The sequence below is a fragment of the Erpetoichthys calabaricus genome, chromosome 4, assembly GCF_900747795.2.
Source record: "Erpetoichthys calabaricus chromosome 4, fErpCal1.3, whole genome shotgun sequence".
NCBI lineage: Eukaryota > Metazoa > Chordata > Cladistia > Polypteriformes > Polypteridae > Erpetoichthys > Erpetoichthys calabaricus.
Window position 1 is genome coordinate 200,581,012 of NC_041397.2, and position 25,677 is coordinate 200,606,688.

The 25,677-nt window shown below is 36.6% G+C and overlaps 1 protein-coding gene across 1 annotated transcript in view; it reads left to right on the forward strand.

The window, feature by feature from the left end:
- atm (ATM serine/threonine kinase) overlaps window positions 1-25,677 on the forward strand; it is a 175,588-nt gene that overhangs the window by 110,026 nt on the left and 39,885 nt on the right. Inside the window, exons 35-46 of the mRNA XM_028800178.2 lie at window positions 539-680; window positions 2,669-2,845; window positions 3,341-3,518; window positions 4,063-4,162; window positions 4,293-4,451; window positions 6,740-6,848; window positions 11,096-11,184; window positions 14,972-15,074; window positions 16,711-16,859; window positions 17,908-18,012; window positions 21,714-21,833; window positions 25,235-25,469. Of these exons, the coding sequence (XP_028656011.1) occupies window positions 539-680; window positions 2,669-2,845; window positions 3,341-3,518; window positions 4,063-4,162; window positions 4,293-4,451; window positions 6,740-6,848; window positions 11,096-11,184; window positions 14,972-15,074; window positions 16,711-16,859; window positions 17,908-18,012; window positions 21,714-21,833; window positions 25,235-25,469 (1,666 nt within the window). The remainder of the gene's footprint in view (window positions 1-538; window positions 681-2,668; window positions 2,846-3,340; window positions 3,519-4,062; window positions 4,163-4,292; window positions 4,452-6,739; window positions 6,849-11,095; window positions 11,185-14,971; window positions 15,075-16,710; window positions 16,860-17,907; window positions 18,013-21,713; window positions 21,834-25,234; window positions 25,470-25,677) is intronic.

Consider the following 25,677-nt stretch of genomic DNA (forward strand, 5'->3'; position numbering starts at 1 on the left):
CACAGTTAGGTTATTTTTTAACAAGGGGGCAATTACTTTTTCACACAGGGCCATGTAGGTTTGGATTTTTTTTCTCCCTAAATAATAAAAACCATCATTTAAAAACTGCATTTTGTGTTTACTTGTGTTATATTTGACTAATGGTTAAATGTGTTTGATGATCAGAAACATTTTGTGTGACAAACATGCAAAAGAATAAGAAATCAGGAAGGGGGCAAATAGTTTTTCACACCACTGTATTTATCTCAATTCTGTTTAAAATTTAACGCTGACTTTTATTTATACTCATTACAGATCTTAAATTAATTTAGAGCTGAGTGAACACAGGGTTACAGAGAGCTGAAACCTATTAAGTCAGAAACAGACCCATCCACTGCAAGGCACCGGTACAAGAATAATAATAATAATATTGAGTAATTAGTAACTTTTCAGATGAAAATGATTGAAGATCAGGTTAATTGCTTCATTGTTTTGATTGCTCTGTTTTTTTCTGATTTTGCTTAAAAATGACATGGGCTGTTTTTATGTTTTTTTATAGCATTGAAGTTCGATTAGCAGCGGTCACTTGCTTGAAAAACATATTAAACACAAAGACTGGAATTAATTTCTGGGAGAGACATCGGAAGAATGATGATCACATTTTAGTTTATTTCAGTATATTCAAGACCTCTAAAAAGAAGGTATAGGTTTTCTGAAGTTATTTTCTTAAAATGTATTATATAATATACACTGCCTGGCCAAAAAAAAAGTCGCTACCTGGATTTAACTAAGCAAATAGGTACGAGCCTCGTATTGGATAATTACTGCATGGGCGATTATCTTTCAGCTGGCAACAAGTTAACTGTCCAATGCATTATTGAAAACTGGAAGGATAGTGGGGACCCATTGTCTTCGAGGAAGAAATGAGGCCAGAAAAAAAACCTGAATGATCGTGATCATTGATCACTTAAACGTTTGGTGAAATCAAATCGAAGAAAAACAACAGTAGAACTCAGGTCTATGTTTAATAGTGAAAGTAAGAGCATTTCCACACGCACAATGCGAAGGGAACTCAAGGGATTGGGACTGAACAGCTGTGTAGCCATAAGAAAACCACTAATCAGTGAGGCAAACCGGAAAAAAAAGGCTTCAATTTGCTAGGGAGCATAAAGATTGGACTCTGGAGCAATGGAAGAAGGTCATGTGGTCTGATGAGTCCAGATTTACCCTGTTCCAGAGTGATGGACGCATCAGGGTAAGAAGAAAGGTAGATGAAGTGATGCACCCATCATGCCTAGTGCACCATCATCAATGCAAGATCTTGGTGAAAAATTAATGCAACACTGGATGGAACTAAATCTTGTGACACTAAAGAAGCTTATCGAAACAATGCCACAGCGAATGCGTGCCGTAATCAAAGCTAAAGGCGGTCCAACGAAATATTAGCGTGTGTGACCTTTTTTTTGGTGGTGACTTTTTTTTTGGCCAGGCAGTGTATGTTTGTGTGTATCAGCAGGAAAGAGGTAGTCACATTTATTTTAATTAGGCAAATAACAGACCAAATGACAATGTAACAAAAGCTAAAATATAGAGTTGTGCTCTCCTTAAGTCTTACTGGTTTAAACCTTAAGGTATACTGAAGCAATTTAGATTAAAGTAAAAAGATTAATGTAAAGGAGAAGTATAAAATGTTCATTTCTGATTATTTTTACACATGTATGTGTTGATGTCTTAGAAAAATATTGTACCAATTTTCAGTATTTTGGACAAAGCAACATGAATTAAAGAAGAACAAACTTAATATTTAGTTGTAAAACGCTAGCAATTGACAACTGCATTAATCCTGCAAACCTCTGACAATACCAGACTTTTTGTTTTTAATATTTTCAAAATTTTTGTCAAGAATTTGCTGCACACATTCACTTTTGTTATGAGGAACTTCTAATTTCAGCGAATTATGCACTTCTTGATAGGGATTTAAATTGTTTATTGTATGTTTAAATTACATCATTAATAAAATGAGTGAGACCAGTCGAAATGTAACCATAAGTGCTCAAACTATGGTATTATATTTTCAGTGCTTCACAGTGATATGCCTTGAATGATATGCAGTTTGCTTATTTGTCACTTCACCAGCTTTTTGTGTTCCCTGTGTGTGTATGTGAATGTGTTTTTAATTGCTTTCATTTTCCTGTGCCAAACATCTATGAACAACTTCTAATTACATTATTCTTTTCCTTCATCATTCAAGATGCTTGGTTTTCTTTCATTAACTGTTTTGGTGTATTCCAGTTCATTTAAGCTTACTGCCTCCTAAAGTTAGGAAAAAATGGAAGCACAGCTAAACTGAACACTGCATATTCACAAAAACCACTTAAATGGTGGAAATACTTACTGTATCCTTACTTAAAATAATGGGATGGGATGTAAAAAGGGTAGTACTGTTCTAAAGGATTAAAACTTGCTCACACAGTAAAAAGTTACATTTGGTACTTCTGTCTCATAGAAAATATTAGCAGTCATTACCTCTGTATCCCATATATCAGGGAGGGCATTATGGGTTTAAGCTCAGTATACTGTATATCGAGAATTCACAATTTATAAATGTACTGTTTTTGATGTACATTTTTCTTGATTTCACTATTTTTAATAACATTGTGAAAAATATTTCTTTACTGTTCTATAAAAGGCTCTTGAGGTATCTGTAGGGAATGTCATGGATCCAACAGATACACTGAGTAAGACTGATCTCTGGGTGCCACAGAATGGCTGCCATAACTCATGGTTAAGGAATTTGACTCTTGCACTTTTGAAATCTGATGGAGTGAAGAATGAAGTCTTGATGTTGCTGGACCCACTGTGTAGTGTAAGACAGAATTTAGTTTATTGAGAAAGATATTTACATTTTAATTGTAATCATTGTATGCTTTATAAAGAGAATTGTGAAAAGGAGCCTGACACAAAAATGATGCTGCTCATTTTTTACATTAAAGTTCATCATTTTTGTCTTGAACATAGTTACAGAGTATACATTATTTATTAAGTTGTCATGTTTGCCTTCTAAGAATGGTACTCTCTAAAAATATTACTGTATTATATTAAAATCTGTTTAGCAATACTTAACATGTGTATATCTATATGAAATAATGATTATAATTTTAATCACCCTTTAAGCCAATGACATTTTGTAGAACTGAAGTTTACTGATCTCGCATATCTGCTTAATCGCTGAACAGAAACATTTACTTATGTTGAGGAAATCTATATACTATATAAGGTCTATTTTGCAAGCAAAGTAAGTTACTAGAACAAGCATACACAAATATGCTATATTTATTTTTAACTGTATTTTTTTATTCAGGTGAAGACAGAATTCTGTCAGACTATACTTCCTTTTTTGATCCATGACATCCTTTTGCATGACACAGATAATTTTTGGCGCAATTTATTATCTAAGCAAATTCAGGCTTTCTTCTCTACTTGTTCGAAGGCCTCATCTGTGTCCAGTAGATCTACCACTCCTGCTAATATGGACTCTGGTAAGTAGTCAAAATAACATACTGTACAATTGTTGCACAAGAGGTTTTAAAATGTTACCATTTATGAGAATTTCTTAGTTGGGACCTCTTATCATTTATGTATATTTTTTATGTTTAATGTTTAATGGCCCACTATTACATCTTATTGGTGGGCCTACTACTGAAAGCTTAGTGTAAAGTTCAGGCACCTTTTCAGTTAAAAGTGCATTACAGTTTCATGTTCTATTCTTCTGGAAATAAACTACTTTAAGGTTATAATTGCAGCTCAGGTATTTATAGAGAAGTGTTTCAGAAAAATAGAAACCTTTTAACATTTGTAGCTGTCAGCATAATGTTTGGTATCAGCATATAGTGCCTTACTTGTTCTGTTTCTAAGTTAGTTTTAAGTACAGTAATATACAATAATATAATTTGCTATTAACTCTGAAAATGTTTAGATCTAAATCCACACAAATGCACATTATCAGTTTAATAGTGCCTACTATCAGAGGTGCAGTATAACTTTCAGAAGCCTGTGTTTTGATTCTGTATATTTTAATTACAGAGGCAGAGAGTGTGACCTATGGACACTTGGATAAAGCCTCATTAAGAACAATGTTGGCTGTTGTTGATAACCTTAGAAGACAGAACAGGTCTATACAGGGGTAAATGACTTTAATTCATTCATAAGCTAGGTACAGGTGTAAATAACATTAATTCATAAGCTAGTAACAGCTTCCTTCCATTGAATAAATCTAACTCCCGGCTTTTATTATTTTGTCTTCTTTGTTGCAGTTCTGCCTGTGGTACAGTTTTTGATAACAGTTTCTGGCTGGAATTAAACTACTTTGAAGTTGCAATTGCAGCTCAGTCATGCGCTGCTGATTTTACTGCTTTACTGTACTCTGAAATATATGTGGACAAGATCAGATCAGACTATGAAGATAGTCAGAGGTATTGGAAACAAACAAAAGTTTACTTTTGAACCTGGTTTTAATAATAATAATTACAGAGATTTCTTCCAGGTAGCAATGGTTACAATGACAAATAATTTTCCTTCTCAAACCAGAACCAGGAGCATTTTCTTTTAACAGTGGTGTAATAGAAAATATGGATTCAATAATTGGATGGATGGATTAATTTTGCCTTGTCACAAATTCTAACTGTATAAATTTAATTAATTTGAGAAAATCAATATAAAGTTCAGTTACACAATAAAGTGAACACCCTTCAGTTGACATCTTTTTTCTGTCTTTTTCCCTAAATACAGCATTCAGAGGTTAGATATTTTATTCATTTATGTTTTATTACCAGCTGAAGCTGACTTCATATTGCTCACAGTGAAAAAACTGATTACATAGAAAAAATATGCAGCCACTGCAGTGACTGACAAAATGCTTTCACATTGTTGACATGTTCTGGAGTGAGCAAACAGTCATCATTCACCATTGGTTGTCGTTAAAATAGAAAATCTGATTTGAAGTACAGTTAGGTCCATAAATATTTGGACAGAGACAACTTTTTTCTAATTTTGGTTCTGTATATTACCACAATGAATTTTAAATGAAACAACTCCGATGCAGTTGAAGTACAGACTTTCAACTTTAATTCAGTGGGATGAACAAAATGATTGCATAAAAATGTGAGGCAACTAAAGCATTTTTTGAACACAATCCCTTCATTTCAGGGGCTCAAAAGTAATTGGACAAATTAAATAACTGGAAATAAAATGTTCATGTCTAATACTTGGTTGAAAACCCTTTGCTGGCAATGACAGCCTGAAGTCTTGAACTCAAGGACATCACCAGATGCTGGGTTTCCTCCTTTTTAATGCTCTGCCAGGCCTTTACTGCAGCGGCTTTCAGTTGCTGTTTGTTTGTGGGCCTTTCTGTCTGAAGTTTAGTCTTCAACAAGTGAAATGCATGCTCAATTGGGTTAAGATCAGGTGACTGACTTGGCCATTCAAGAATTTTCCACTTCTTTGCTTTAATAAACTCCTGGGTTGCTTTGGCTGTATGTTTTGGGTCATTGTCCATCTGTATCATGAAACGCCGCCCAATCAATTTGACTGCATTTAGCTGGATTTGAGCAGGCAGTATGTCTCTGAACACCTCAGAATTCATTCGGCTGCTTCTGTCCTGTGTCACATCATCAATAAACACTAGTGTCCCAGTGCCACTGGCAGCCATGCACGCCCAAGCCATCACACTGCCTCCACCGTGTTTTATAGATCATGTGCTATGCTTTGGATAATGAGCTGTTCCACGCCTTCCCCATACTTTTTTCTTGCCATCATTCTGGTAGAGGTTGATCTTGGTTTCATCTGTCCGGAGAATGTTTTTCCAGAACTGTGCTGGCTTTTTTAGATGTTCTTTAGCAAAGTCCAATCTAGCCTTTCTGTTCTTGAGGCTTATGAGTGGCTTGCACCTTGCAGTGCACCCTCTGTATTTACTTTCATGCAGTCTTCTCTTTATGGTAGACTTGGATATTGATATGCCTACCTCCTGGAGAGTGTTGTTCACTTGGTTGGCTGTTCTGAAGGGGTTTCTTTTCACCATGAAAATGATTCTGTAATCATCCACCACTGTTGTCTTCCATGGACGTCCAGGTCTTTTTGCGTTACTGAATTCACCAGTGCTTGCTTTCTTTCTCAGGATGTGCCAAACTGTAGATTTTTGCCACTCGTAATATTGTAGCAATTTCTCGGATGGGTTTTTTCTGTTTTCGCAGCTTAAGGATGGCTTCTTTCACCTGCATGGAGAGCTCCTTTGACCGCATGATGTCTGTTCACAGCAAAATCTTCCACATGCAAGCACCACACCTCAAATTAACTCCAGGCCTTTTATCTGCTTAACTGATAATGACATAACGATGGACTTGCCCACACCTGCCCATGAAATAGCCTTTGAGTCAATTGTCCAATTACTTTTGAGCCCCTGAAATGAAGGGATTATGTTAAAAAAAATGCTTTAGTTGCCTCACATTTTTGTGCAATCGTTTTGTTCACCCCACTGAATTAAAGCTGAAAGTCTGCACTTCAACTGCATCTGAGTTGTTTCATTTAAAATTCATTGTGGTAATGTACAGAACCAAAATTAGAAAAAAGTTGTCTCTGTCCAAATATTTATGGACCTAACTGTATATGCTGTCTACTGAGAGGCCTACTTCTTTATTTCTTTCATAACTGAATAAAGAAATAAAACACAATACAGGCACTAATCCTTTTTATATTTTTTAAACAGGAATGCATCCAAAGTTTCTCGAAGAATTTTGTTTGAGGAGTCAAGTCAGAGCTTTACAATTACCAGTTTAAGTGAAAAAAGTAGAGAAGAAACTGGAAAAAGTTTACAGGTACTATGAAATTAATTGTTTGTGACTAAGCAGTGACAAAAATGTTGTCAAAATTCAAGCAAGCTCACACTTGAAGAACCTGGCCTTCATCTGTCGAGGGAGTAAGGCCACAGAAGATATTTTCTAGACTCCTTGTGTCTAATGCTCCCACAAAAGTCAACATTAGGAACAAATGCAATTGAGCTTGTTCCTTGTCTCTTTTCTTCTGACTTCTATCAAAAGATCTGTTTTTAAATATTTTTTTTAATGTTGGTCAGGTGAGAGAATGTACTCTATTCTGAATTGTTGCGCATAGGGCATTTCTGTTGAAAAAAAAAAATCTATTTATACATGATAGTAAAATCACATGTGTGGCACAGAAAGTTACACTGCATAATAACATAGAAAATAATTATATATTCTTTCCCTTCTTTGCGAAGCTAATGATTTCATGAAAAACCCTCCATAAGATGAATCTTCATTATGCAAACAGATAATTACCATTACTTTTATTAATAATAATAATAGCTCACTACTTAAAGCACTCCATGCAGGGAGGACCTGGGATTCAAACCTGTGCCCTCCTTATTACGAAGCAGCAGCATTACCACTTTGACACCTGCATGGATAGCAAATATAACTGGTTGAAAATTAAAAACGTAAACACAAAAATGCAAATGTCTTTATTTTGTACCAACTGATATTTAAATTTCAGTTTTTACATATTCATATCAACATGTCATTTGAACAATTTCTTTTTATTCGGTTTTACTCTGGAATAAAAGCACACTTGTTTTGTTGCACATTTTGTGAGTGTATTTATTTGATATTTGGACTTCATCTTTACACATTCCACATTTCACATCAGCTTCTTCTTCTTTTTTTTTTTTCGGCTGATCCCGTTAGGGGTTGCCACAGCGGATAATCTTCTTCCATATCTTTCTGTCCTCTGCATCTTGCTCTGTTACACCCATCACCTGCATGTCCTCTCTCACCACATCCTTAAACTTTCGCTTAGGCCTTCCTCTTTTCCTCTTCCCTGGCAGCTCTATCCTTAGCATCCTTCTCCCAATATACCCAGCATCTCTCCTCTGCACATGTCCAAACCAACGCAATCTCGCCTCTCTGACTTTGTCTCCCAACCGTCCAACTTGAGCTGACCCTCTAATGTACTCATTTCTAATCCTGTCCATCCTCGTCATACCCAGTGCAAATCTTAGCATCTCTAACTCTGCTACCACCAGCTCTGTCTCCTGCTCTTTGGTCAGTGCCACCGTCTCCAACCCATATAACATAGCTGGTCTCACTACTGTCCTGTAAACCTTCCCTTTCACTCTTGTCGATACCCATCTGTCACAAATCACTCCTGACACTCTTCTCCACCCATTCCACCCTGCCTGCACTCTCTTTTTCACCTCTCCTCCACAATCCCCATTACTCTGTACTGTTGGTCCCAAGTATTTAAACTCATCAACCTTCACCAATTCTACTCCTTGCATCCTCACAATTCCACTGACCTCCCTCTCATTTACACACATATATTCTGTCTTGTTCCTACTGACCTTCATTCCTCTCCTCTCTAGAGCATATTTCCACCTCTCCAGGGTCTCCTTAACCTGCTCCCTACTATTGCAACAGATCACAATGTCATCAACAAACATCATAGTCCACGGGGACTCCTGTCTAATCTCGTCTGTCAACCTGTCCATCACCATTGCAAATAAGAAAGGGGCTCAGAGCCAATCCCCACCTCCAACTTGAATGCATCCGTCACTCCTACTGCAGACCTCACCCACTGTCACACTTTCCTCGTACATATCCTGTACAACTCTTACGTACTTCTCTGCCACTCCCGACTTCCTCATACAATACCACAGCTGCTCTCAAGGCACCCTGTAATATGCTTTCTCCAAGTCCACAAAGACGCAATGCAACTCCTGGCCTTCTCTAAATTTCTCCATCAGCACTATATCATTATTACTATAACATTTGAAAAAATGTTCTGTTTTAGCAATGTGTACATTTTTTGCTTCACATTTCCTCTGTCATCCTACATTTACACAGATCATTGTAGACACAGAACACACATGAAATATATGTATTTCAAATCACAATATATCATTACCTATGTAATTCCTTTCAACTGATTGATGGGTGGCTGGGTGATAGCATCGGTTGGCTGAATGAGGGAGAGGTGAGTGCAAGTTGAGTCCTGCAAAATAACACATTTGCAAAACAAAAGTACTTACCAGTGCTGTCGCAGGGATAAGGACCTGCAAGTTTTCTTGTGTATGTTACAAAATTTAGGATGTTCAGAGAGAACGGAATATTGACAGTGATTCTAATGTTAACTAACATGTTTGTGAAAATTAAGTTATTCTGAATTATTTTGATATTTATAATTCATGTGGCATTAACATAACAATATTTATGTTTTTAGTATTAGTTTTAAGCAGTGGTTATTTTTCAATTAAGTGACAGAAACTGTATATTAAAAATTTACTAGTTGCAAATAATATGATGAATCAGATAATAATAGTCCACAATAATAGAGCTGATAAACCCTGCACCAATAAAAATCCCCGCATTTGTTGTTACTCTGAGGGGAAATCCACACCTTGTCACATAATTGAAGCCCTGAAAGATATAATTTTTGTAAATTAAAATTATGAAAATATAAGGCATTCTATGTCTCGATGCATGCTCAATAATCCAGGTAAGGAAATCCTAGAAATTGATTCTGTTCATCTGGACAAAGTTTTTAAGTGGGAGAAATATTTCGAGACTTATCCAAGTCTCTTCCTCAGTCTCAATTGACTGCAGGTTTCCCCCAACCTTATAAACAGTACCTTTGCTTAATCACAGAGACTAGCACCATTGACAAAGGGCCAGTTGATCAGTGATATGCAAATTGTCCACTGATTAGTAGACGTGTGAACCATTCATAGAGGGTTGAGGAATGGCTGCAATCACAGCATTGTAAGATGGCGACAGATGTACCCTTAGGCCCCCTCCTCTGTTCAGAGATGGTCGTTCCTTTTTCACGTAAATGGCCTCCTTGATTACTCTCTCAAACACGTCTACTAATCAGTGGACAATTTGCATATCACTGATCAACTGGCCCTTTGTCAATGGTGCTAGTCTCTATGATTAAGCAAAGGTACTGTTTATAAGGTTGGGGAAACCTGCAGTCAATTGAGACTGAGGAAGAGACTTGGATAAGTCTCGAAATATTTCTCCCACTTAAAAACTTTGTCCAGATGAACAGAATCAAATTTCTAGGATAAGGCATTCTACTTTTTATTTCATACCAAACAACACTTTTCATACAGTAAAAAATAGTTTAACTATCTGTAATGCCCTGTTAAAATTGTAAAATACAACATTTTTAGGTGGATAAAGAAACATGGTCTGTAAGTGTTACGTAATAAGACTTAAGTGCTTAACAACTTAAGACCAAAAAAAGGATTTTGGAACATTTAAATTCCTGGGCATCGTACGCCTGAACAAAAGGTGGTGAACCTCAATTCTGGGTGGAACTAAGTAATACATCTAGGATTTGGATTTCTGCTTACAAGAAGAATGTATTTTCTTAAAAAAGCACATCCAAATAAACTTCTATTTAATGTACTAGTGCTGAGTTTATTAAGTTCCTAATCAATCAACTGCCACTATTATCTTATGCAAAGTAGCCAGCACAATGAGAACATGCCTTGTCCACATTTTGTTCCATCTTTTGCGGTTAGCAACTCAAAGGATCACTTCACCTTGATCCTTCCTTATCTAGCAGAGGCTGAAAACAGACTGCATGTTAACTTCCCTAAGCTGTCAGATTCTGAATTAGGTAAACTTTCCATTTTATTTATTAAATAGCTCCTATCCTGGTCTTAAGTAGGAAGCACAACTAGAGTAGCTTTCTGCAACAGGATATAAATTTGTTGCTTTGGAATATATAATATATTGGAAGGCAATTGCAATAATTTACATTATTAAGATTTCAAATGTTTTGTGTTTTTTTGGAGGGCTATAATGGATATTAACATGTGTTGTTTTTTTTTTTATTACTTTATAAACAGTTTCACATAATAAATGCCTTTATTATACATATATTTTAGAAATCATGTTAAAACTTTTAAAGGTTTTAACTTAAGACAAGCTTAATTCCTCTGTATTTTATATTTGCATTATGAATTGTGACATATAAAACTTTTATTTTATTTAGCAGTGTGCATTTTTCTTTTAAACAAAATATTTTGTTGAATTTTTAGGACCTTCTTATTGAGGTTTACAGACGTATAGGAGAGCCAGACAGTCTTTATGGATGTGGTGGAGGCAAAATGTTGCATCCTTCCACAAGGTGAGTTATAATCTACTTAACAGTTTTTGCAGCATTTATTTACAAAATATTTGAGAAATTAAAATTCTGTTAGTTACTGTCATGATTATAGGTTTTACTATGATTTAGCTGAACCCTTATATTCATTTTGTTGAGCGGAGTTCAACTTTTGTTTTCATATAATACTGTACATATAACCTTAAAAATAATACGGAACATAACTTAGTCATCTTTTTTTAAAGTCATACCTTCATTGTGTCAGAATTTTAAGGATAAGTTTACTATTTTTTTAATCAAATTATTTCTTCACAATCATGGTATATGTTAATTTGATACATGAAATTGTGTTCTAATGTGAAACGTTTTAAAAATAAAAAAATAGGTTCTTGCTGTCTAAAATGATGTCTAAGGGGTATCTAAGCAATGCAAACATGAAAACAAAAGCTTTAAAAACTTACCAAATTCATTAATTTTTTATGCAAAGAATGTTACCAAGTATTGATTCATATCTTCACATTCCACACATATTGGTAAATAGTTATATACTGTTCATCAACAGTGATGGGATTCCTTCCTACAGGATATGTACTACTGGTAGAAGGGCATGTGTACCAGGTTGAGGAGTTCCTCAAAGTGTTCCTTCCACTACTCAAAAATTTCCCGTAAAGATGACAGCATTTTCCCATTCCTGCTTAACCATAGTGTGGGCAAGGTCATTCCTTCCTCTCCTGAGGTGTTGAACAGTTTGTCAGAAAAACCTTGAGGCCATTAGATAGTCTTTCTCCATGGCCTCTCTAGACTCCTGCCATGTTTAAGCTTTTGTTTCCACAACTATTTTTGCAGCAGTCCTCTTATCTTGTCTTAACTGAATCAGGAGATCCCATAAAGAGCATTTCCCTGAAGGTCATCATCTTCAGTCTGACATCTTCCCTCACCTCTGGTGTCCACCATTGAATCCCGGGGTCTATGTCATGAGATGCCCCAAATGCTTTAAGACCACAGCGATTAGCAGCCACTTCCACAGCTGGGGTCTTGAACATGGTCCATTTGGACTCAATGTCTCCGATCTCACTCTGCATATGGGAGAAGTGCTTTTGGAGGTAGGAGTTAAATTCATCATGAACAGAAACCTCAGCCAGATGTTTCCAGGAAACAATAACTGCTCATTTATGTTTCCCTGATCAACCTGACCTGCACATCTTGCTTCAAATCCAACTCAAAACCAAGTGGTAATTAGTTGACAGCTCTTCCTTGGTCTTCTTCCAAGTGTCCAAACATATGGTCTCAGGTCAGATGATACAACTACAAAATCTATCATCAACCTTCAGGCCAAGGAGCTCTGGTAACAGGTACATTTCTGAGCCTCCTTGTGTTCAAACGCGTTGTTTGTTATGGACAATCCATGAACAGCACAGAAATCCAATAAGAACTCACCATTCTTATTCAGATCTGGCAGGCGTTTCCACCCAGTCACACTCCTACAGCTATCTTCGTCATTTCCAAAGTCATCATTAAAGTCACCAAGAAAGCAACTCACCCGCCCCTCATCTCTAAGAATGCTGAATACTCTGAATAGCTGTTTGGTGCATACACACAAGCAACAGTCACAGTTTTCCTCTTTGCAACTGCACAGTCCATCATCGTTGTCCCCCTCCCAAGCTAAATAACAAGAGCGTGTGAGTATCCCCAAAACCAGCCTGAGGTCTTTTACACATGGGAGCTCCAGTGTAGGACAGAGACCACCATTGATCAAGAAGTTTGGTTCCAGAACTCTTGCTATGTGTGGAGATGACAACAAATATATCTAGCTGGTACTTTTGCATCTCCTGCACCAGTTCAGGCTACTTCTCCACCAGAGAGATAATGTTCCAAGTTCCCAGAGCCAGTCTCCATTGCCAGGGTCTAGTCTGTCTCCATCTGTCCTGCTTGTGCCTGTCACTAAACTGGCATCACGCCCAGCACACATCCTTCGTCTTGCAGGTGGTGAGCCCACAAGACAGCTCTATATCAACATTTCATGCTTTGCCCAGTCAAGTTAAATGGGTTGCCTGACCACTAGGGGCTCGCTGGCTAGTTCCTCTCTTCATTCAGTCAGCAAATCTCTCCTACCTGTTCTTCTGCAGATTTGTTTAAAAGGTTGGATTCCCCATCTGCAAAACTCAAGAACAGTTCAGATGTCAAATACTCAAGCAACACTGATTCAAACTACTCAGACATCACTTTTGGCTTATGTCTCTCCTCTGACTCTTTTGCAGCCATGGTATACTGCCTTCTTGGAGAATGCATAACCACCTACAGCTGTTATGGTTTGCCTACAGCACGACGGTTAGCTAGTTCACATGCTACATATCGGCTCACCTTATCATTGCACAATACTGTCAAATTGTATTGCAGTCCTGTGGATCACTTTACACTTCAGTTTGCTAGCAGTTGCTCAGATCCTCCAACTCCCTGCTAATACCGTCCAGCCTTCAGGAAGCTTAAAGTTTCCCCGTGCCAATAGTGACACAACCTGCAACAAACTCCCCCTTTATGGTGGGTTTGTGCACATATTCCTCACCCATATACAAACAAATAATTGCATTTTGACACAACATGTCACACCCCTGATCAGTTGTTTAAATCAAGCTTGTATTTTGAGATGCATCCACAGTTTGTGCAAATAAAGGAATGGCTTTTTTAAGAAATCCAGAGATAAAAAAGGAAAAAAATCTGTTTTGTCCAGTGCCCAGTTTTACCCGATTGTAGTATGTTCAAGTCATTACCTATGTTTCCCCATTGAAAAGCACTTTCCGCCACTCTCTAAAACTTACAGAAAAAATCAATTAATTTAGGTTAATAAGAGTACTGTTTGTAGCTCCTCCAGCAGTGGTGTTTTAAGACCTCTAGCTTGCTCAAAGGAGTGGGCAGATGTAGAGAAGGCTATTGTTTTGCAGGTTATGAGATAATTCTGAAATATGTGCAATTAGTTCAGAATAATTGCAAAAATGCACACAGTTTGCTAGAGAAAGCTTCAGCTACTGTATTGCATCCTGTACAACACACTGTAGAAATGGCCTAAACATGAACAAAATAAGAAACATTTTTGCTACAATTGAGAGGCATACTTTTGTTACCTTGCATCTTGAAAATTCTTAAATTTGACAGCCTTAGTCTGAAAAAATATTTTGTTTGTAAGGCAGCTTATTATGTACTTGGCAGCATCATTTTTCTTAGAAATTCTGAGGAAAACATTCACTATTTTTCAAGTGGACTGGTTTGTCTGTACCTACCAAGAATCAAGGGACAGAATGTTAATATATATTTATTAAAATTATTTGTATTCCTTATTGAGTTGAGAAGAAAACTTTTTTGATGTTGTTTTTAGAAATAAATGTAATTCTGTCCAGTTATGAGTAATTTTTATGCCACTTGAAAATTTGTGTATAACAGAATTTTTGGTGCACTAAAAGCAAGGCGTAATTAGGTGGTTAGGGTTATCCAACAAGTTTGTGAAAGTAGACAAGCAAGGCAAAGCCCTGTGTCTATAATAATATATAATAAAAAATTGTGTTATTTTTATGGGAAGAAAAAAAAATAAAATTGGAAGTTTGTCTCTTATTTGTTTGAATCTTATTTGTCAAAGATGAGCCCTCACTGTGTGCATTTGAATTAAAATCTGGATGTTTTTGGTTAATCTTCTTCCTGCAAATGAACAAAACACATTATTTATTTACTAATTATTTTTATTGTGCTATATTTGCCAAAAATAAGAACTTCCCACAGAGAGGAATTTATTTATTTATCTATTTATTTTGTTTCCCTGTAGAATAAGTACATATGAACATGAAGCTATGTGGGGTAAAGCCCTTGTTTCCTATGACCTTCATACAAGTCTTCCATCAGTTACACGTCAAGCAGGAATAATTCAGGTTTTTAATTTAACTTCTTATTATTTAATCATGCATTGCAAGTACTAGGAAGTTTCTGTTGTTTAATTGGCTTGTGTTTGTCTTGTTTTGTCCTGTCATTTCATTGTTAATAATTTTAAGGTCTTTTGATCAATGGCATTCATATCCTGTACTTAAATAAAATTGTGTTGCAGCCATTACTTAAGTGGCACAGAGGATGTCTTGAAGTTTCCAAATATCAACGAGATTAGTATTTTCAGAATTAGATAACTAGCACCAAAATATATCAGAATTTTAAACTTTGAGAGATCAGTAGTAGAAACTTTCCAAATCTTTTTATTGAAACAATAGAGGGGCCATCTTTGTAAACATCTAAATTCATTCTCTACCAATACAAACAGTATAGCAAAGTGGTTTATGGGTATATTACCCTACTTTATAGAATACCGATTTCTGTGATAGTATTTGAAACTCCTTTCCTATGTATTTGAATATCTAACCTATTAGACTTTTGTCCACGTTTGTCATAGTGTACAAGTAAACGTTTCTCAGTCTGTTTCATGCTCCAAAGACAGAACTGTTTGTAAAGCTGGTCATTTCTTGTAGAAATTTTTAGAGATACAGTAATCCCTCCTCCATCGCGGGGGTTGCGTTCCAGAACCCCCCCGCGAAAGGTGAAAATCCACGAAGTAGAAACCATATCTTTATATGGTTATTTTTATATTGTCATGCTTGGGTCACAGATTTGCACAGAAACACAGGAAGTTGTAGAGAGACAGGAACTTTATTCAAACACTGCAAACAAACATTTGGCTCTTTTTCAAAAGTTTAAACTGTGCTCCATGACAAGACAGAGATGACAGTTCCGTCTCACAATTATAAGAACGCAAACATATCTTCCTCTTGAAAGGAGTGCGTGTCAGGAGCACAGAATGTCAGAAAGGGAGAGAAAGCAAACAAATCAATAGGGCTGTTTGGCTTTTAAGTATGCGAAGCACCGCGACACAAAGCTGTTGAAGGCGGCAGCTCACACACCCTCCGTCAGGAGCAGAGAAAGAGATAGAGAGAGACAGAGTATGTTTTTCAATCAAAAATCAATATGTGCCCTTCGAGCTTTTAAGTATGCAAAGCACTGTGCAGCATGTCGTTTCAGGAAGCAGCTGCACAAAAGATAGCAACGTGAAGATAATCTTTCAGCATTTTTAGACGAGCATCCGTATCGTCTAGGTGTGTGAACAACCCCCCTGCTCAATCCCTCTACGTCAGGATCAGAGAAAGTCAGCGCAAGAGAGAGAGAAAAGTAAGCTGGGTAGCTTCTCAGCCATCTGCCATTAGCGTCCCTTGTATGAAATCAACTGGGCAAACCAACTGAGGAAGCATGTACCAGAAATTAAAAGACCCATTGTCCGCAGAAATCCGCGAACCAGCAAAAAATCCGCGATATATATTTAAATATGCTTACATATAAAATCCGCGATGGAGTGAAGCCACGAAAGGCAAAGCGCGATATAGCGAGGGATCACTGTATTTTGTGCACATTTATTTATATGTAATAGCGTTAAATTAGATGGTTTTATAATAGTTTGAAATTTTATTCTCCAATAATTAGCTAGTCACAGTGGGGTTTTTTTTGGGTTTTTTTTGTATTATGTTTTAGGCTTTGCAAAATTTTGGTCTGTGCAACACATTACTAACTTACCTGAAAGGACTTGAATATGAAAATACTGACTGGGGCACAGAACTTCAAGAAATTCGTTTTCAAGCAGCGTGGCGAAATATGCAGTGGGACTACACTCCTTCAGCAAGGTATGAAAATAGAATGTAATGAAGATTATAGAAAGCATTTGATAAAATAGTGAATCATTTTAATAACTGCTATGAAAATATGAAATATGTGTACATTATCATAACTTCTCTATGTATTTGTGTATGATCCTGAGATTATTCTGCATGGCTAGAGGAACAATTGCTAAATTGTCCTCCCAGTATGAATTTGTGTGTGCAGATGTAATTATGTCTACCAAGTAGGTTTTAAAACTTTTTTTGTACTTGATGACATCATTGGGTTGATGATGGGATAGCCTGCAGCTTACTGGGACCATGACTTGGTACCTGAATTAAGAATAATACAGAAATTCACTCAAAAAAGCCTACAATTTGATAACAAACAAATTCAAATCAATTTTTCTGTCTTTGATTATTAAACTGCATGCTAATTTATTTCAACTTACTAGTTTGGATGTATAACTAAGTTTGAGTTTTTGTCACTACAATTGTAGAGCTACTAAGAAAAAAATATATTTCCATAGCCTGTTGCTAGTGCCTGACATCATCAGTGATTGTTCTATAATTAATTTATGGCCACCAGACTGTCTAAAATTAAGAACTTAGGATAGGTCAGAAGTGATAAGGAGTATGTAGGTGATGAAGATTCTGTTTATACTTATAGTGCATGTAAGGCATAGTTGAAAAAAATAGAATAATGCTCTGGGAAATAATGCCTGTAATGTGAATGATCCTGTGATGTGTACACCCATGTAAAAATTTAAATGAACAGTTTTTTATGGTCCAGAGCATGGCAGCATTGTAAGCAAGACCAGAACCAACCATGAACATACTGCTTAGTGTAAAATTTCTGCTGATTTAATGTAACTAAATATACTGTTTTCAGTTTATTTACCTTCATATCATTAACTTGTATTCTGATTGAACAGGCTGTATATATTATAGTTTGTTTATTTATGTATATTATTTTCCAGATATTATCTTTGAGGGCAGATAAGAAACTAAACTAAGATAATTAATTGGTGTTTATAGTAGTCTTTATTTCTTTTTTGTTTTCATTTTTCTTAAGGGATGAAACAGTTGCTCCTGGATACCATGAATCTCTGCATTCTGCCCTACAGTCTTTACAACATAAAGAGATTTCTGCTTTTCATGACAATTTAAAATATGCAAGGTAAGCATTTTATGCAGTTATATTTTGTTGCAAGGAACTTTTTGTGTGAATGCTGTTATTATACAAAAAAAATACGCAACAACAATGTTTTCAAGCAATACTTTAATCAAAAGTTATTCTTTTTTTATCTGTTACTTATCCACCTTGTTTATGTTGATAATGGCAGAGAAAACCTTTTAATTTCATGGAGAATGAAAATGACAAAGTTCCTGATACAATGGACTTCAGTATCAAATTATTTGTGTTGTATAATTCACATGTCAGGTATCTAGTCATATACTCACAACATCCAAAACATATGCATTTTTGCAAAAATGTTATTAAACAAACCACTTATGGAAATTCCTCTCATGAACAAATGCAGTGCATTCAAGAACCACCTTTTCTCTCATTTCTTGGTTGTTAAGCCACAATTGCCATATTTCTAGACATTTCATTGGCAGTTTATGAAACGGCAATGGTGAATTCACCTTCTACTTGTTGAAACATCTTGGATACACAAAGCATACTTTCCACCTGTTAATGTCTTTAATTGCTTTTCTTTAAGTTCTAATCTCTAATTGTACACCCCTCTCAGACCATGCATCCTCCACAATGTTAGTATTACATGAAATGCCATGACATCCAATAAATGAACTTTTCTGAGCAGGATTTCTGAATATGGAATGAAGGGAGAGGCAGAAGTTCAATTCTTAATCTTATACTCACGTAAACATACTCTTGTGTCATTCACAAGATGATTTTGCAGAAATGTTATATTTAAAATTATTTTAGAAAAATAAATATTTGGAATGTTTGAACATACATATATACCTGAAATGAGGATTAGATAGATAGATAGATCCTAAGGGGAAATTCACACACTCTAGCAGCAGCATACTGATAAAAAACAATAAATTAAAGAGTGATAAAAATGCAGGTATACAGACAATAACTTTGTATAATGTTAACGTTTACCCCCCCGGGTGGAATTGAAGAGTCGCATATTGTGTGGGGAGGAACAATCTCCTCAGTCTGTCAGTGGAGCAGGACAGTGACAGCAGTCTGTCGCTGAAGCTGCTCCTCTGTTTGGAGATGAAACTGTTTAGTGGATGCAGTGGATTCTCCACGACTGACAGGAGCCTGCTCAGCGCCCGTCACTCTGCCACGGATGTCAAACTGTCCAGCTCCATGCCTACAATAGAGCCTGCCTTCCTCATCAGTTTGTCCAGGCGTGAGGCGTCCTTCTTCTTTATGCTGCCTCCATAACACACCACCGCATAGAAGAGGGCAATCGCCACAACCGTCTGATAGAACATCTGCAGCATTTTATTGCAGATGTTGAAGGATGCCAGCCTTCTAAGGAAGTATAGTCGGCTCTGTCCTCTCTTGCACAGAGCATCAGTATTGGCAGTCCAGTCCAATTTATCATCCACTTTCAGGTATTTATAGGTCTGTACCCTCTGCACACAGTCACGTCTGATGATCACGGGGTCCAGGAGTGGCCTGGTCCTCCTAAAATCCACCACTAGCTCCTTGGTTTTGCTGGTGTTCAGGTGTAGGTGGTTTGAATCGCACCATTTAACAAAGTCCTTGATTAGGTTCCTATACTCCTCCTCCTCCTGCCCACTCCTGATGCAGCCCACGATAGCAGTGTCATCAGCGAACTTTTGCACGTGGCAGGACTCCGAGTTGTATTGGAAGTCCGATGTATATAGGCTGAACAGGACCAGAGAAAGTACAGTCCCCTGCGATTATGCAACACAAGTAATTTGAGGTTTTTTAAAAATATTTTTATTGATTTTAATTTGAAGCAAATAACATCCCTTACAATCAAGTCAAACTCAACAAACCAAAAATAACATAAAAACATAAGAGATTTTTACTATGGGTGCTTTGATATTGTGTGTTGTTGTTCAATTTGGGCCCCTGTTGAAGACAGTTATATCAGGAATTGTCTTTTTTCAATTCTCAATGAAAACATGGATGGTAAGTAACTGATAAAAAAATATTTTGTGTGGAGTGTTCCTTTAAGTGTGTACTGTACTTCACACATGTGTATATTGCATTTAGTTATAAATTCTCCAGAATAACTTTTAAACATGCACTGTTTTATTGTATTAACAGTTACCAGTTGTATTTGATGTTAAATAAAAGGTCTGGTAATTTTCAATAGAGTTCAGTTGTTATGTGTATTAGGTGGTCTTTATACTTGGTGCTTCCCTGTTATAGCATATAAAATACATGACATAATAATTTGCACTTTGATTTGCCAACATGGTTTCACTCTTGTCTATATCAGAGGTTCTCAGGTTCAATCCTGGGGACCACCTGTGGCTGTATGTTATTTTTCTGAATCAGTCAGTCATTGTTATGTTTAATTGATTTTATTGTTTACTTAGATGACCCATTTTTTTCTTTTATTTTGCATTTAGAAAAGTGCAATAGTGTCAGACTTAAACTTGTATGAATTTAAGACATATTTTTATTTTTTCTGTATTTTTAAATGCTTACTTTATTTTATTTCTTTTTATTCACTTTTTATGTGCTGTTTGCTTTCTTGATTGTATTTGAATACTGACAATTAATATTAAGCAAATTGGACACCAGTGCAAATGACTCTGAAAGGAGCAGCTACTTTAGTGTTACCTCTTTTGTGCTTATCTTGTTATACAATACACTACAGTGGCTGTCCGTTTGTCTGTCCGGGATTTATTTATTGCAGAATCAACTCTCGGCAGCGGCCAGCAGGGGGGATGTGCAGTGCATGTTTAAGGGCACCATTCTCATCCCTACCACCTTCGCCATCACTTCCCCTACCTCTTCATATCTTAAATCATTCTTGAGGCAGATTGAAGACTTAAGTGCCAGCTTAAGTGAAAAATTAAAGAAAACGTGCTAAGTAATTGCAATACAATGTGAATTTCCCCTTGGGATTAATAAAGTATCTATCTATCTATCTATCTATCTATCTATCTATCTATCTATCTATCTATCTATCTATCTATCTATCTATCTATCTATCTATCTATCTATCTATCTATCTATCTATCTATCTATCTATCTATCTATCTATCTACAAACACTGACTTAATCAGTTTTAATGCAAAAAGATGCCGACGAAAGAGAACTGCTCAGGAAGCAGCAAGCGCATCAACCTCTGAGCAAACGAATGCTAAACGTACAGAGAAAGACTATGAAAGTCAAGTGTATTCACTGCATGCTGTCGTTATAGCATTGCGCCGTTAGTGGTTAGTAAATGACTGTGTAAATAACCAGAACATTATACTGTAAATAAAAATATATTTATTTAAAAGAAAAAACAATGAATTGTTACCCATCAAACAATATAAATTCTTTCTTAATTCAGCAAAAACTATTTTCCAGTTGTTTGTAAAAAAACATAGAAACTGGAAAATAAAACCTTGATTAATTGTGTAGGAGCCCATTCAAGAGCAGAAATGGGTTGGTACTAAAACCAGCAGCCACAGGAGTGCCCTGAGAATTGAACTTGAGAACTACTATCCTATATCACCTTTTCAGTTCCCCACAATTTCTAGAACAGTGTTTTTAATTGCTTCTAATACTTTTACCTCAGATTTTCTCCTAATAATGTTATCTTGTTTATGCTTTAACTCTAAATAAACAAATTATATTATGCCAAAATGTCACAACATACCTTAATCTGCCAGATCTTACATTTTTAATAAATATTTTTTTAGGGTCCATGAAGTGGAAACTCTGTGTAAGGAAAGTTTGGAGTCTGTGTGTTTTCTCTACCCCACTTTGTGCAACCTGCAACAGATAAGTGAATTAGAAAGTATAGGCCATGTCTTTTCAAGGTAAACAAGTAGTAATTTTTTATCTTCTATACTATTGCAGTTCAGGGCCACAGGGATATTGGGTCTAACTCAGGCAGCATTGTGCTTATGACAATAACTAACCCGGAATAGGGCACTGGTCCAGTACTGTTGTGTATTTATTGTAATTGATGGCTTTCAGTACTGGCCATCTTAAGTGGCTTTTTTTATAGCAGACATTTTTACTTGTTTTGTTTATAGTTTATAAACATATGTTAATCTTAAATTGTCTCTGAAGCACATACTTTCTCTTCATGTTAAAAATGGCAAAATATTTCTGACTTATCAAGGATTTATCAATAGAGGAAATTTCTTGTCCTGTTTGACACTTTGTCAAAGTGCATGAATTACTCTTTTTTAAATGATGGTCTGATTGACTGTTAACTAATAGATGGTTTTGTTTTAAGTGGCACAGCAGTTAACACAAATGTGTAATGAATCTGATATCCTGTGTTCAAATCCCACAACTAGTTGGATGTTTTGTTGAGTTTCACATTCTTGCTTTTTGACTTATGCTCTCATATCCAAAAGGTGTGTTTATTAAGTTAATTGGTGACACTAAATTGGTCCTGAGTGAGCAAAGGAGCAAATGTTTCAGGCACCCTTTCCAGAGTAGATTGCTGCTCTGCACTTAGTGCTACCAGGATAGGCTCTGATCCTCCTGTGACACTGAACTAGATTTGAGAATGCTATATTATGGTTTAGTTTGGATTGATTGCAAACAATTGCTGCATTTTTAATACCTGACAAAACACTAACTTTAGGAATATTTTTGAATAATCAGTTTAATTTTTTTGCTCGTGATAATACATTTTGTGGTATATTTTTAAGACAATTATCTTGCTTTGCATCAATCACTTCTTAGTATGGTCTTTACCCTAGGACCCTAAATAATATGTAAGGGTTTGGAAAAGGGTTAATATATTTTTTTATGTACTTAAACCCAAGGTTATGGTCAGGTTATGCAGCATGTTTTAGGTGTACATTTGGGTTATTCAGTATTGTTTCTTAGAGGCCCCAGAACAGAGGTTTTTGATCTACTCCCAGTTTTTACCCAGGGGTCAAGTTTCATGAGCAAGAATGATGTGGTTTACAGCAAGTTACTTCACAAAACTTAGAGGGGTCGAGGGGCTGTAAAGCAGATTTTTGTGTAGAGCAGCGGTCTCAAACTCCAGTCCTGGAGGGCCACAGTGGCTCCAGGGTTTCATTCTAATCCTTTACTTAATTAGTAACCTGTTTTTGCTGCTAATTAACTTCTTTTGAATTCATTTTACCCCTAAAATGTTTATTTTCCTTAATTTGCAGCCAAACACTAATGAGATACAAAATGAGCCAAAATAGGATCAGTAAACTGTGTCCATCATACAATATCTCAAAATAAAGAAAGATGAAGGTCTCAGGAATGTTGATCTGCTCAGGTCCTCAAAACATTTTAACATTGCTCTTAGAAAAGAGAAAATCAACAATTTCAGAAATGTCTGCTATTGCACAACAAGAGCACCAACAAGCCATGGAATTAAAGAATGGGTTTAATTAACAGCATGAATCAGAGTCTAATTAAGCCGGTTGGAGTGAAATTGGTTGGATTCTAAGACCCTAACTTAGTTGGCCTTCTGTTAGTTGACACACTTCACATTTAATTTCTGTTTGGGTGCCATTTATGGAAGGAAATGAAGCAATTCAGAGGAACGATGAAAAAATTCAGGGGAACAAATCTTAAAAAACAAGTCCATTAAAATGAAAGGAAAAAGAGTTAATTAGCAGCAAAAACTGGTCACCAATTAAGAAAAGGGTTAGAATGAAAACGTGTAGCCACTGTGGCCCTCCAGAACTGGAGTTTGAGACCACTGGTGTTGAGAGTCCATGTCCATTGGTGTGGCATTTAAATCTTTGACTGCCATGAATGGGCCACTACAGTAGTTATGGCATATGACTATACACAATGTAATAAAAGATGATAAACTGTACTAGAATGTTAGCATGGGTAGAAGAAAAGTAATTATAATTTTAGATTTCGGAAATACATAAAATGCATTGATGAAATTCAAGTCAATAACTCAGAAAACATTGTAAATATATAAGTTAAAATGTAAATGGCTTATGGGTGCATGTACACAAACAGGAGTGCAGTGGGTTGAGCATTTTCCAATTTTGTGTATGCCAGTCTTCTCTCTTCCTTTACCTGCCATTACATGTATACAAGAGATCTTGGAGGTAAGGTGAAAAAATTGACAAGAGAATAAATTTTTTGTCTTAAAATGAAAGACTTAATAATCTTTTTATTCTTATGAATAATAACTGGTTTATATTTTGTTATCTATGTTTTATACTGTTGTTTTTACAGTATATTGATGTTATGCCTATTTAATATATTTGTAATATTAATTTAGAAGCTATTAAGTGTGGGGAACAGCCCAGACACAGACAGGTAGACATGGTTTAATCACCCAACACACATTTATTTACACTATGTACAATACAGTGAACCACACACAACTCCAGTGCCGCAGCACCAATCACCCCAAAGTCCAGGCCCTTCACAATGCCTCTCTTTCTTCAGGCCACCTCCACTCATTTCCTCCGAGCTGTGTCTTTCTCCTCTCCCGACTCCAGCCCTCGAATGGAGGGAGGCAGCCCCTTTTATACACACCCGGATGTGCTCCAGGTGCCTCCTGATTAGCTTCCGCCGGCACTCCCCAGTGTGGCGGAAGTACCGGCTGCGCACCCAGAAGCACTCCAGGTGTCCCTGGTTAACCCCCCCCCATCCCTTCCCCCGGGTGTGGCAGAAGTGCTGAGGGCCAAGACTGCATAGGCATTGGGGCACCCCCTGGCGGTGACCCCGGGCCCCTATAGGGTTGAGCTTCAAAGCTCTGTTCCTGTGGTCCCCAAAGCCACCAGGGCGGTCGCCCCCATGTGGTCTGGGGGAGGCGTAAGCCGTCCTCCGGTCCTGTTGGGCGTCCCGGCTGGGTACCACCCCCAGCCTCCTGTGACACTAGGTATGTTGGGTTAGAGGGCCAGACATACTGTAAGAAGCACTTATGAACGGTGTTTTTGTTGTGACCAGTTGAATTGATCAACAACCCTTTGTGATGTTTCAGATTTGTGTGTATTTTGCACCTTTTAATTGTGCAACTTTAAAATTTAGCTACTTGTATTTAATAATGTATAATTAAAAATTCTGTGCTCCCTGGTTAGTCTTTGCTTTACTGTATTGGAAAGATGAATTGGTATTTTGTTCTACTGCCTCCCTTCTATTAACTGCTCTTATATTGTAAGCCAATTATGTCTTAACTAATGCAGCTTGTCTATGTAATTTCCAATTAAATGTCTAAGCTTTAATTTAACACATATAGTTTCAATCATTATGATGTTTCCTTCTTTAGAACAGTGACAGAAGCAATGCTGAGTAATGTTTATAATAATTGGCAACAACAGTCCAAACTTCTGCAGGACAGCGATTTCAGCTTCCAAGAGCCTGTCATGGCTCTGCGAACAGTAATTCAGGAAGCACTTATTGAGAAGGAAGCTAGCAGCATTAGAAAAGAGTATCTCAGGAGCAAGTTCATAGAGCACCTGATGGAGTTCTCTAAATGTGCCCGTTTTGCTGGTAATACTCAGGTAAGCTATGTTATGGAACAATATCACTGGTTTTAAGGGTTTAAGATATTAAGAGAAAAATAGCTCACACAGACTTCTTGATTGTAGTATTGTTTATTTGAGTGCCATAACAAAAATTCAAGAGAAAAAGTAAATAAATGCAATTGTTGAGAAGAGCCCCCGGGAGTAATGTAGTAACAGATCCCCATTCCCTTTGATTAGGTGAAAA